Below are 13,870 nucleotides of genomic sequence, written 5' to 3' on the forward strand. Positions count from 1 at the left end.
TGGTCTGACAAGACCTGCCACTGATGAACCCATGTTGGTTGCCCCTGAGCATGCATTCCCCCGCAAGGCCCTCCTGGATGTGTGCTTGAATACGTCTCCCATCTCACTGGAGACTTCGGGCCATGGGAGTGCAGCCCCAATTCGCCTTTCATCCCTGGAAAGGAGTCTACCTAAGGAGGGTTGTGATGTGCTGGTAGAAGTGACCAGAGTTGGGGGAGATTGTCCATTCTGCATCGCTCTGTTGATTAAATAGAGGACTGCAGCCCCCAGTCCAGTTTCTTTTACAAACACTTCCTTTGAAGTTTTGTGTAAAAGCCGTAAGTGTATTTAAAATTGTATGGTCATGAGACTTTGCCCCTCCATAGACAAGAGATGGTGGGCCTCTTTCTCCTTCTGGCATCTGGTGCCCCTGTTTGCCCGTCCCTCAAGTGCTCGGCACTAGAGAATCAGGCACAGCCTGCTGTCCAGTTGTTTCTCTGCAAACGGCTGTGTTTTAAAGCTATTTCAAAGTTGAGGATGTTCAGAAAAGGGGCGAAAGAAGACAGAGCAAGCCAGGCTTCAGGATCTCGTTTTCACGCATGAGGAGCTGATTGGGAGATTCTTAACAAGCAAAGAGAAGAGCACACCATGTCTCCTGGAGTCGGATCAGAATCAGCTGATGTGCGCCTCTCTCCATCTGCAGAAGGAGAGGCATGTGACTCAACCCATCAAAATGCATTTACTGTTTCCTCCTCCTCCAGCATTGCTAACAAGCGGAGCTCCGTCTTTGAGGCTGGTCTTTTAAGAGTAAGAAAAGAAGTATTTGATCCCACACTGGATGTGTAAGGACTTTCATTATGGAGCAGATGGAAGTTGCATGTCATGCCAATCTGCTATGCTTGGTCTTTTCTCGGGCAGAGCTCAATGCCTGGGGGATGGCAGGTTCTCTTAATTGTGGTCTCCGTAAAGGCTCTGAAATGTGACCTGCGAGGAGAAACAACCTTCTGATGGTGGCCGTCTCACTTGTGAATTAGGACAGCGGCCAAGAGCAGCTTTATTAGTGCAACATCCTGTTTTGTAGATGCCTTATTCCTCTGAGGTCTTTCTGCCGATTAGGCTTGAGTGGGTGGTGGTGAATTTTGAACTCATCCGGTTTAAGCAGTACAAGCTGAGCCCCCTTCCCCCCAGGCTGTATTTCAGCCTTATCCTGTTATATATCTGTCAGGTCCAGCATCCGTTCATTTTTCAGGTATCCAGGTTGCAGCCGTATCGGTCCTTTCATTTTTCACTCACTTGTCTTGCATTTTGCTCCAGTGTTGTTGAAACACAAAGCAACTCTTCTGGTTTTCACGTTAGGAAATAATTGCAAATTATACTGTTTGGGTACATGTCTTTCTCCACCCACAGAAATAAATGATACCGGCAAACCTGCTTCACTCCCTTCAGTCTCTCTCTCCTTCACTATATCTCCCCCCGTGCATCTGCATATCTTTCCCTCCCCCATGTCTAAAAGTACCACTACCCTTCAGGGTACACATTGGGAATATATATTTTTTTTCTTCATTACGTTTAAAAGCTACTTCTTTAGCAAAAACAGCTTTTGAGCCGTTGGAACACAAGAACAGCTGTAGCAGCGAGATGAGAAATGGTCCTAATATAGAGATATTTTGGGGGCTGCATCGCTGAGTTGGAAATGCCATCCGTAGAATCTCCCCCTAGTGCTAACCCATAGAAATAGATTGGAATGACTTCTTGGATTCTTTATTATTTTTAATGTCTTGTTGTGTTTTAGCCAAAAGAAGTTGGGAGAACGTGTTTGCTTCTGAACTTAGCAGCTAATACCCTCCCGTACCTTTTGTCCAGGGTGGCATACAGAAGGCTAGACAGACAACGGTAGGGAAGACCGTACATCTTCGTGGCATGCAAGGAGGGTCTGCCCAATGACTAATACCCTCGTTCTTTTTTTTTTTTCCCCCTTTCCCAGCTCGGGGATTGGATCACATCGCCGAGAACATCCTGTCGTACCTGGATGCCAAATCGTTATGTGCCGCTGAGCTGGTGTGTAAGGAGTGGTACCGAGTGACATCCGACGGCATGCTGTGGAAGAAGCTTATCGAGCGAATGGTCAGGACGGACTCGCTATGGAGGGGGCTGGCGGAGAGGAGAGGATGGTGAGGGACCTGCCGCTGCAGCTCTTCCTTACCCATCTAGGACAGCAGGCGCTGTGTCTTTAGTGCCGCGTTCGGACTCGGTCACTAGCACCCTGAAGTGTAACACTGGCTTCCAGTCTGCCATTCGGTTACAGAAAACTCAAAGGTTGGGGAGAATGGGCTTTGGGGGTGGGGACTCTGCAACCCATTTTGGCCATTTTCCCCTTCCCCATTTTGTTGGCACTGCAGCGCGGCAGTGGTAAGCAGGGTAGACTCCGGTGCCCAGCCTTCATCCCTTTTTTGTATTAAGAGTCTGTCTCTGCCTAAGAGGAGCACTAAACAAGTCAGCAGTTCAGAGCAGAAAAGCATTTTTCAGGGCGGGCGCTGGGACGCGTGTGGCGTGAATTAGTATTTCCTGATAGGTTTGTTTGTTTTCCTCAGCACATTTTCGCTATTAGATATCCGTTTAATTCTCAAACTGGAAGCCAAGGGTAGGTACCGCGGAGGATAGGGGACTTTGGAAATGCAGATAGATTAGTTAATAATCAGCTGGAATAGCCTTAGCCGAATGTGGGTCTTGCTCAAGTTTGAAACTGCTCTGCTAACATTTCATTAGAACTTTCCCTCTCTGGGGTAAGCCCTTTAATACATAATTTTCTTTTCCAAGGGTGTCCCTAGGATGTTGGCAGCAAGAAAGCTGGGTATGAATATTTCATAAACAAGATAAAAGTGACAGCTCAGGCATTTTAGTTGCTATTAAAAAGAAAAAGATACAAAGTTGCAAGCCGAAGCTCTTATGCGTTTTGAAGTTAATTTTGTTATATTGTTTGCCTCCGATTATAAAGATGAGTAAATCATGCTTATGAAATGTCCTTTAGAAACAAACATTATGTAGATCTGCTTCCAGTCACGTTGTAGCGATCGGGAGCGCAGCCCTCGCCCCCGCGGCTGTTAGCTGCAAACGCCGGGGGGAGACTCTGGAGAAATCCTGCTTCCGTCTCCAGATCTATATTGCTGCCTCCATTGCTGGTCACATCGATAGTGGATGTGTCCAAAAGTCAATTATAAAATCCAGCTTTTTATCCTGAAGCCCAGCCAGCCACACTCATGCTGCTTCCCCGAGGTGGTATGGTTACCTGGATGTTGTTTAACTCGGCTTCTGGAGTGATGGAGATCCCAAGGCGCGGACTCCCATCGAGAATACCCTCTGACTGGCTGCAAAGGGCTCTCCCCAGGCATAGTGGAATGATGGAGAAAGGCTAGCAAGCAATATCCAATTTAATTGGGTCTCTGTCATATAGAGCTTTATAGCTTGTAATCAGTGCTATGAATGGCACAGGGAAGTGAATAGGTGGACAGTTCAGAATGATAGATGACTGGTGTTATTTGCTCATAGCTTCTCACTTAGCTTCAGTGCATGGGCCGCTGGATTTCTGCACTTGCTTCCTGGTGCCTGTTGCAGGAGAACCCAAACCCTGCCCCACAGACGTTGACCGCAGTGACAGCTTGCTAGGAAGCAACACAGCCATATGGATTGGCCTATGTTTTTATAGAAAAGCATATTATTTATTTTTCAACAAAAAAATTCAGGCACAGTTCACGTCTGTCCAGATAGCTGAACACAGTATGCTGCCGGAGTCTGCCAGTCATCACCACCTGCAGGTGACAGAGTGCCTGTTATCCTCCACTCATAATACAGAACTCACCCGGGAGACTGGAAAGACCAAGCAATTCTTTGGCTGATCCACAAACAATTAATTCCACGTGAAGGCCGTCATAGGGGTGACTGTCACCTTCCAGATCATGATGCAGGCTTTCTCCCCACCCTAGAGCACTTGCACTTCACAGGAGCTTTCAGTATCCCCTAGTAAGTCTATGAAGCACCAGTTTTCTGATACGTCGTTCTCCTGAATGCCGTGCCAGCCTCAGCCTGCTGTGAATGGGACCCACGAGCACAACTACCTACTTGCACACATGTGCACATTCAAGGGCTTGAGAACTGAGACACTTTTTTTGTTTGTTTGTTTAAATCCCTGAAAATTCCCAGGCAGAAGCCAATTCAGCCTCAAAACTTGCTTGAAATTAATTTGCCCGTGGCATTGAAATAGGCCATCCTCCTTGTGAGCCCATCAGTTGCTTGTACGGGGGCTGGATTTTCTGTCAGCACATCTAAGGGACAAGCCCTCAACTTGGTTTCAAGGTGTAGCGAGCGGAAGGGCCAGGAAAGAGATGCACGTGGAGGTTTGGAACAATTAATTACACTGTAATGGAGCAATGGAGGGAGGAGCAGAGAGCTGGCCCAGCATAAACTCCATGCCTCTGATGCCAGGATTACACTCAGAGGCATTTGTGCCTATCTCCACTTTGCAAGGCATGTTGCCAGGCAAAGCAGCAGTTAGTACGCCCATGGTGGGGTTTACTAGCTTCCACACCGTGTTTGGTGGCTTCTTAACTTCAGGATGAGGAATTAAAGTTTTTTACACAGCGGGAAGTGATTGCCGTTTACGGGATTTTTTTGTAGCAAAAATCTAGCTTGGGATCTGTGTATTCCAAATCGGGGTTGAAACGAGGACGGGAGCCACTGATGAAACGGTGCTTTCCCAGAATCGAGTAGAGGCAGTAAAACGTCCACGAACCAAAGCAGATGTTAGTCCTGCCAAAGTAGCTTTCAGCAGGTGACAGCATGGCGGTCCCTCGGCTTTTTTAGTTTTCTTCCCTCATGGACTTTATTTTAAAGGCCACATGCTATACGTAACCAAGCTGGGGCTATATGAGCCACTGTCGCCTTCCTCTTAGGTGAAAGCAACTCCTGCCGTATATCTACAACACATCCCCTCTTCCTTTAGTGCCTGCTAGTGTCTGTTTAGGAATCTGCTGGTACTTGCCATCATGCTTGGGTCAGATGGTACCTGAGCTGAACAAGCCAAATCCAAGTGCTAATATGTCCCCTGTGCTGACAAACAGCTCCAGACCCACTTCTGTAAAACACCTTAGAAACCTTTGCCCAAACCTGCTGCAACCATGTTCCTTCTCTTCCAGGGGACAGTATCTATTTAAAAACAAGCCTCCCGATGGCAATGCCCCACCCAACTCCTTCTATAGAGCACTTTATCCCAAAATTATACAGGACATAGAGGTAAGAAACACAGCTTTATTTTGTGGTGGGCTTTTATTAAGCTTTCTGATTTTGTGTTAACAATCCCTGCATCCTCAAATCAATGTTAAATGTTGGTTGTGCTATGCACATGATGTGTGCAGAACCCCTGAGATCAGGGGCTCTTGGAAAACATTTTGTGCTGCCTGCCTTCCTCCTCCATGTGAATCAAGCTATTCTGTCAGACATGTTAATGCTGAATCTGCCCACACTTGTGATGCCCTAGCAGCAGCTGGGCAGAGTTCGTGGCTTTTTTTTGGTTCGGTTCCATAGCTTTTAACCCAGGGCAGAACTTATGAGACCTTAGTAAGTTGACAGAGGCCTTGTGCAGGCATTCAGTCTCTCCTGGGAGAGCCATTGCCCTCCCAGGAGAAACCAGGAGTGTCCAGATATTCTGGCTTCTTCTCCCAGAGTAAAAATGGCTGCTCCAGGAGTAAAATAACCTGGGAACAACCAGGGTTAAGTCACTCCCAGGAGAGTTTCTCCTGGGAGAGCGAGTGTCTGTGCATGCCATGAGTTGAATCTGGGAAAAAATGCACTGTTGGAGACAGCAGTCCACAGGGCTTGTAGTGAACAGCATCAAACACATAGCACTGGTGCCCTAGATATAGTTATGTGCAAGGTACCAACTCCTGTGTGTGCTTGGCTCAGGTGCAAGAGGTGCTCAGGTGCTAGGGCAGCGATTCTCAACCAGACATGCAAATATGATTCACAAGATAAACCCAGTGATTTCAAATAAGAATCCATAGCATTTAAAAAAAATGCTGCCCTGCTGGGGTCTTCCTGAGTTCCTTGCAGCAGAAAAATTGCTGTATTATTTTTTCAGCTTTAAAAAATGAGTGAAAACTAAGAGCTGGCATTTTCCGAGAGGTGCCTCAAGTCTAAGGAGGGCTGCTTTATGTCTAACGAGGGGTGCTTTAAGCTGAACAAGGTTGAGAGCTCTGTGCTAGAGTGATTGGGATCTGCTCCATTACACAGTGGCTTTTGTTCTTCAGAGTCCAAAATGATCCACCGGATCCAGAGACATTAGAAACCTCTCATCCACTTTTCCAGGGAGCAATACAAGCCCTTTTGCTGCAGCTTACTTTCCAGCGCTTTGTGCCATGCTAAGCAGCCATAGCCAGAACTCTGCCACCATTGCTGCTCCCCTGGGGAGATTGCAATGTAGTCTAATGGCCCTTTCTGGAGGGAGATGTTTAAAAGGAAGTATTTTCTCTAATTAAAAAAAAACAAAACAAAAAAACGGCTCCATGATTTATTATCGCTGTTTTTCTTCTCTCATCCCCAACCCAGACGATCGAGTCCAACTGGCGGTGCGGAAGGCACAGTTTACAGAGAATCCACTGTCGGAGCGAAACCAGTAAAGGGGTTTATTGTTTACAGTACGACGATCAGAAGATAGTTAGTGGCCTCCGTGACAATACCATCAAGGTGAGCTTTCCCCGGGGCAGCAGTGCTGGGGCAGGTACAGCCCGCTTCGGGAATAAGGCTTGTGTCCTCATTCCAGTAAAGAAGGGAGCAGCTGCCCAGAGACTTCCTTAGACAGCTTTCCACCCTGGGTATGCTTTTCTTTGGTGCTGGTAGATAAACCTCCCTCCAGAAACGTGCATCACTCTAACTTATCTGGCAAGAAATTCTCTGCCTCCTTCCAGAATGGACTTTACTGGCAGTATTATTGGTCCTCCAGTAATTACAGGCTACCCTTGTTCCCTGATGAGAAGGGTAAAGCCTGTATTCATATTAAAACCAGAGATATTAAGAGTGTTTTATCTCTCACCAAAGCGCCTGTGGAATACAAAGTGCGTTCCTTGCCACTAAGGAAGTTCTGCCTGCAATATGGGTAAAACACTCGGTAATAAAAAAACAAAAGAGCCAGCCCAGCAACATGCGTCGTTTACCCAGTGATGAAAATCTTACTTAACAAGCTGTTTGTGAACATTGGCTGTCCTAGATCTGGGATAAGAATACGCTGGAATGCAAGCGCATCCTGACTGGACACACGGGTTCTGTGCTGTGCCTGCAGTATGACGAGCGGGTGATCATTACCGGCTCCTCTGACTCGACCGTCAGGTACGTGCTTCTGCATTTGACCCTCGCAGTCCCACTTCGTCTGACACTGAAAAGGTTTCAATTAAACATGCTCCATTTGGCCATTTTGAGGATGTGGTTTGCAAACCTTTCCACCTGAGAGTGCCTGGGTCATGTAACAGCCAGTGTCCCCTCGAGCTGTCACAGCTATCAAGGGGAAATGGTTAGTTCAGGAAGGGCTAGGGGTTTCTAAGATGGGCTAGAGCGACCGCTCTGTGTTTGACTAACATTCTGTTTAAAAACAGTGGCTGAAATTTTCCAAGCAATACAGAGGGTTTCATCATTCATCATCTCTTAATTTTAGCAGAAGATTTGTAGCCAGGCTGCCAGAATTACCCAGATAATTCTCTCAACCCAATGTCCTCCTCACTGTGTCTGCATGACCTTGGTCATTGTGTCCCCACCAAGGCCAGACTGATGCATCAAAAGCTGTTCTCCAGATGTGAAAGTTGCTAGTCCTAGGTCAGGAGGCCAGTGTCCATAGCTGTAACCATTTCACTTAAGGAAATTAAGGACTGTGCCGTGGAAATGCCTGTATGTTTGGTTATTAGGGACTCAGTGTATTAAGCTAGCATGGGACCCCGTCTCCCCGTGGCAGGGGAAGAGGGAAGGGTGCCTTGGTTAGGGGATTGGGGTTCTCTCTACTGGTAAGTCTCTGCTCTACCCTGAGTCTGAGCCTTTCTGGCAACAGTTGCATCTGGGTTCCTGTTCGCATGGCTGCAGCCTGCTGAGAGCTGTCACCCAAGCTCATTTTGAAATCATAGTGAGAAGCCAATAACTCTGCAATCCAGCTCTCGCCCATGGTGTTACACAATCTCATGGCTCTGGGAGGTCTGTCAGTTCCTGCCATGCGTACGAGACCACAATTTATGCCGCGTGTCTCCAGGAGATCTGGCTGTAGAAATGAATCAGCACGGAGACGGGGCAGGACTGCACTGTGCTAAACACTGACTCGCAAAGGAAAAGGCTGAACTGGGTGAAAAGCAGTTGTCAGTCTCCAGGCCATAGCTAGCAGGCCAAATTGGAGGCTGGCTACTTGCCCAGAGTACTTCATTTCCCTTTGTATCTATAAATATGTCCCTGGACCCCCCGAGGCACGTTGCAGAGAACTCTTTAGTCTTGATGAGGAGGAGGAGGAGGAAGGCTCAGTCCAGTTCTGCCAGTTGGATGTATGGACGGACTCTTATCCCTCCTGTCTCCGGTTTCAGGGACCCCCTTGTCCAGACACATCACTCCACCTCCCTCCCCCGCTCTGTTTGGCAGCCCCATCTGCACACTGCTGATTTTCTAATGGCTCAGCTCTTTTGTCTACAGCCCTCGCTCCTCTGCATACTGCAGGCAGAAGTCTCTGCGCTTTCCACCAGCCGTCCATTTTAAGCCTGGTGTCTTTCCGCATAGCCTGCAACTTCGTGATGGCCACGTAATTGTTTATGCAAAAAGATAGCTTACCTCCTCTCTCTGTCCTGGCTGTTGTAGCAGTGATCTGATCCACCGGTCCATACGCCAGTATTAGATTCTTCCCGGCATTTGTGACTGATGCCTGAGATTCATACCCAGAGCCCCATTGCCTAGATGCTGGCCCCTGCGCTCTGTGACCTGCAATAAAAAATAAGCTATTTGCATCCAGGAAGAAAGGCATGTACACACAGTCAGGCACCCCAGGGCTACCACAGAAAGCTTCACGCTTTCCAGTAGCTGGTTAAAAGGCCCCCATGATAGGCTCTTGCCGCCCCTCCTTCAGCTGCTGCTCGGCTCTGCTGCTTCTCACTGCTTCCAGGGGCCTTTGGGAGTCGCACCCCAAAGCAGTTGCTTCCTTTAATGGAGTGGAGAAGCTGAGGCCACGTCCATGCCACTGCTGATGCCACATCCACTTGTTCCCACCCAGCACATGCCAAACTCTGAAAGAGGGGCAGTGTGGCAGCTCAAAGCAGCATGCAGCCAGAAGCACAGCCAAGCCGGGGGGGCCTGGGAGCAGTTCTGGTGCTCAGAGCCACTCTGCACTAGCTGCATTTCTTCCTTTCCAGGATTTGACTTGCACATGGGCAGGTCGTGCAGCAGTCCTGGCAGGGCCTGGAGATGATGTAGGTTTGGCCTGGAGGACCGGGGGTACAGGGATGAGCGAATGCAAATTTGGCACAGGCAGGAAATCGTGGGTGAAGGGAAGGGAGGAGAGGTGAGGAAGGGCACAGAAAGAGTCTAAGGCAAGTGTTCCTTGCTTCCCTGGCACTGGTGGGTAAGAGGGTGGAACAGTGCTCTGGGGTTGTTTCATTAGGTTAGGATAGGAGTGCTCAGCCTCCAGCCTGTGGGCCAAATCCAGCTGGCAGAGCCATAGGATCTGGCCCACAGAGCTCCCCACAGGTTGGGAAATTTGGCAGTGGGGGAGCTGCCGCAGTTAATACTGCCACTCCTTTCCACTGCCAAATTACCAACCGCATGCAGCCAGGTTGGGCCAGGTCAAGCCCTCTTCTACCACATGACTGGATCAGGTCCAGGGTGCCTACCTACCCCCTCCATGTGGCCCGATGGGGCCCCACCGCACCTGCCCCAGGTGCCAGATCAGGACCATCAGCCAGATCCAGCCTGCAGACAAACCAAGCACTGCCCATCCATCCCACTAGGGAAAAAGGTTGGACCCCAGTGTGTTAGGGCATGCTTTGGGAGCAGCGGGCATGTTTTGTGACTGTATGCTTATAACACAAGTGTCTGAAGGATAGCGTGGTAGGTGCTGCAGACAGGCATGCAAGCAGAGTGGGGTTTGCCGGGGTGGGACCATAGAGATGTACTTTGGGCTTAAAAGAATGGGCAGGATGAAGGTGCGACTGCAAGATTGATGGTGCATCTTATTTTTCCGTAGCGTTTCCAGAGGTAAGCAGAGGCAGAGGAAGCACATTTTGGCCTCTGGTGGAGTCGACCTCGTTGCTGGACTCTGCTGCTGTTTAAATGTCCCTTGGGAGGAGCGACTTCACTTTTTGGCATGGGTAGAGCAGGTTTTGTCCCTGTGGAAGGCACCAAATGGCAGGTGCCTCTCTGCTTTTTCAAAGCAGGCTGGCTCTGAGGCAGTAAGGGTGCTCCAGTGGGTCCAGCAAGGGTGAACAGCTGTCGGCAGGCAGTCTTCAAGCGGCCCCCAAGACACCGAGTCAGCCCAGCTCTGCGGACGAGCACACAAAGCAGAAGGGGCAACGAGACTGGAGCATACAACATAACCGTTTGGGTTGCACAAAGACTTTTCTCCCCTCCCTGACATCCCTGCCGGTTTTAATTGCAAGCTTTGTTAAGGGAGGAGGGACTCAATTTCCAGAATCTCTTGCTATTTGATGATGCAGCCGTTATGCCGCTGGAGTTTAGCGTAGCTGGGGCTCAGGGCATGATAGCGCCGCAGGAAACCTCTGTAAAGAAATTTGCCTTGAGGTGAGCTTGGCAAACAGGATGCAGCAAAGAAACATTGTCATTTTTTTTCACATTAAAGTGCACCACACAAATCCTAGGAGCTGCTTCCATTGAGCAGGTACCTGGATTTTTTTTTTTTTTTTAACTACAAATGATCCTTGGAGTGTAATAGACTATTCGTATTCACAGCAAATTAACTGGGAAAACTCTGTGCACCATCCACACGCATTCCAGGAATATAGTTGTCTAAGTACAGATATGTGCAAGGTAAATGCTCTGCTTCCATTAGGACCTGATTCAACCTCGTTATATCGCTCTTGACAGGCCCTTTTGGATTCGTTCAGAACACAAAAGCATGGTCTGAACTTCTCCTGCTGTCTTAAAACTATCTGTCTTGTTGACAGTCCCAGCAGAGAGAGACCAAAGATTAAACAGGCCACTTCAAGTGATCTTGCCTCTACCCTGCAGGTCAAGGAAAAGATGCCTAGATGAGATGTGCGCTGCAGGCTTTGATAACAGGGAGCTTCAGTCTCCAGGGCTGTCAATCTGGTACCTTCATCAGCACTAAATTCACTTAATTATACAATGCTTTATTCCAGCTGGGTTGTTTTATGGCACTAACTGCATTGCAGGTTTTTGGCTGCCGGACTCCTTGAACGTATTGGTAATCAACAGGTTTATAGAATAAGTCTCCCCATAATATATTCAGTAGATTCTCAGTGTAGCTCAAGTTAAATGCTTGTAATGCAGCCAGAGATAGTCTCTCTCTTGCATTCTGCTGAAAAACCTACCGTGTTCTTCCCTCCACCCCAACCTCTCACATGACTGTGAATCCAGGGTATGGGATGTCAATACAGGCGAGATGCTGAACACACTGATTCACCACTGCGAAGCAGTGCTGCACCTGCGCTTCAACAACGGCATGATGGTGACGTGCTCCAAAGACCGGTCCATCGCCGTCTGGGATATGGCGTCTCCAACAGACATTACCCTGAGAAGGGTCCTGGTCGGACACAGGGCCGCCGTCAATGTAGTGGACTTCGACGACAAGTATATTGTATCAGCGTCGGGTGATAGGACTATAAAGGTGAGAAGTGACAAAGGCTTTTTATTATTAACCAAGAGTAATGAGCGGATCCCCCAGAATATACAACTGGGATGTTAAAGCTTAGGAAAAATCCAGTTCATAAAGTGAGGCTCGGGTTGAGAGTGCTGAGACTAAGGGACTAGCTTTGATAAAATTCAGTGTAAAAAAAAAAAACAAAAAAACCCTCTCTTAAAAGGGACCTAAACTATTAAGTGTTGAAGCCCATAGCCAAATGTCATTGGAAAGGCAATTTTCTCTCTGTTAACAATAACATCTTGAATTTGACTGTGACCCCAGCATCATAGCTTTGAACCTGGTGGATGTACTCATTTCCCACACAGCAGGTACCTGCTTCTGTTAGTTACCTCTTAATAATTAGTCCCTGTGTGGGTTTCCTTCCCCCGCTCCCCATCACAGGTCTGGAACACGAGTACCTGCGAATTTGTGCGCACCTTAAATGGACACAAACGAGGCATCGCGTGCCTGCAGTACAGAGACCGGCTAGTGGTGAGCGGCTCCTCCGATAACACCATCAGGTAAGGCAGGCTCCCGGCGCAGCACTCTGCACACGGTCTCTCAGTTCACGCCAAGGTCACTGTCTTAATTCCCTTGGTACCTGCAGACATTAGCTAACCAGAATGGGCTGTGCCAGCATCTCCTAAAATTGTGCTGCCTCTGATGCTGAATGCTATGAACTACTGAAGAGGGATATTGCAAAGCCTTTATTCTGCATTGTCTTTAATCCTCAGCATCTCAGGGGCGCAATCCTAATCAACGAGTCGGGTTACTCAGGCAGTTTTGGTGTGCGAAGAGCTGGCAAGTATCACTTCCTGCGCTGTCCTCTTGTGATACTTTAATTGGGCTGTGTGTCTAGTTAAAGGGTCAGATTTGCAATAAGAGGCGTTTAATCCTCCGCTGAAATCCTCCTGAGCTCTCGCCAAACTCCTCTTGTGGTACTTGGCATCTCATAAGTTTGGAACAGCTGGTGAAGAGCATGATGTTCACTTTGCTCCCTCTTGCACTTTTCGGGCTGCCCTAATAGCAGGCTCAGATGTAACCCTTTTCATGCCAAGAGCTGGGATTGTCTCGATCCATTGTGCAGCTGCCGGTAGGGGAATGTACCTGCTGATAAGGGGCTGTTGAGCAAACTGGAACAGGAACCTAAATTATGCTAAGTGGTCAGGTTATGCAGTTGAAAGCCAGGGCTTTCCCCATCTTAACTTCCACCTGCTGCTTTATAGGCGGACTTTTCCCCTGCAGGTGAAACTTGGAAACAAAACCGATCTGCTTCCAGTCCCCTCATCACTGCTGTGTACTGACGCTGCCGTGTGCCAGAGCACCTTCCCCCACTACAGCCTGCTTTTCCCCTCCGTGAACCCTGCAAGGAAGTGATGCTTCTCTGCATGACATCACAGAGTGATCCAGCCCAGGCCCGCCAGCCAAATTCTGCTGTCTGTCAGCTTGACGGCATGACTGAGTGAAAGGGAACAGCTGGGCTGAGGGAGCACCATCTCCCTGTTTCTTTGAGAGAGCCAAGTGGGAGGTTATTAAGTTGCATTGTTCCTATTAAATGACCTTACATATGGCGAGGAGACTTTGCACTTGGCATTAGGAAAAACTGTTCTCTTTGTGCGGTGCCATGAAATTCAGCTCCAGAAAGTAATTGGAATAGGGAACAGTTAAATATTACAGCGCTTAGAAAACTACCTAAAATACCACTTGTAATGCTAAGTGAAAATACATTTCCATACAGTAATAAACCTAGAGGAATACAATTACTTTTAGGCTTACACTGAATGCAACCCCTAGTCAACAGAGAGATTATGCTAGGCTTTCACTGAGGTTGGCAGTGAATCTTCACCAAACCCACACTGGGTCCACCTGAAGGCATGGCATGAGGTTTACCTGTTCCTTTACCCTGTAGTTCTTCCTCAAACATTGGCTGAGGGTGGGCATCTATGGGAGGGTGGTAAAAGGACAGGTGACAGTCTTCTCTGCTGTGAGTGGAGGGCTTGGTATTTAGTT

At 48.3% G+C, this 13,870-nt stretch overlaps 1 protein-coding gene across 7 annotated transcripts in view; it reads left to right on the forward strand.

Moving 5' to 3' along the window:
• Positions 1-13,870, forward strand: part of BTRC (beta-transducin repeat containing E3 ubiquitin protein ligase) — a 140,517-nt gene that overhangs the window by 113,699 nt on the left and 12,948 nt on the right. For all 7 annotated transcript variants that reach the window (XM_019555896.1, XM_019555890.1, XM_019555893.1 and 4 more), the window contains 6 exons: positions 1,964-2,150; positions 5,169-5,265; positions 6,577-6,714; positions 7,235-7,353; positions 11,596-11,845; positions 12,263-12,381. In XM_019555896.1, the coding sequence (XP_019411441.1) occupies positions 1,964-2,150; positions 5,169-5,265; positions 6,577-6,714; positions 7,235-7,353; positions 11,596-11,845; positions 12,263-12,381 (910 nt within the window). The remainder of the gene's footprint in view (positions 1-1,963; positions 2,151-5,168; positions 5,266-6,576; positions 6,715-7,234; positions 7,354-11,595; positions 11,846-12,262; positions 12,382-13,870) is intronic.

The sequence above is a fragment of the Crocodylus porosus genome, unplaced genomic scaffold, assembly GCF_001723895.1.
Source record: "Crocodylus porosus isolate Cpor-Errol unplaced genomic scaffold, CroPor_comp1, whole genome shotgun sequence".
NCBI classification, from domain to species: Eukaryota; Metazoa; Chordata; order Crocodylia; family Crocodylidae; genus Crocodylus; species Crocodylus porosus.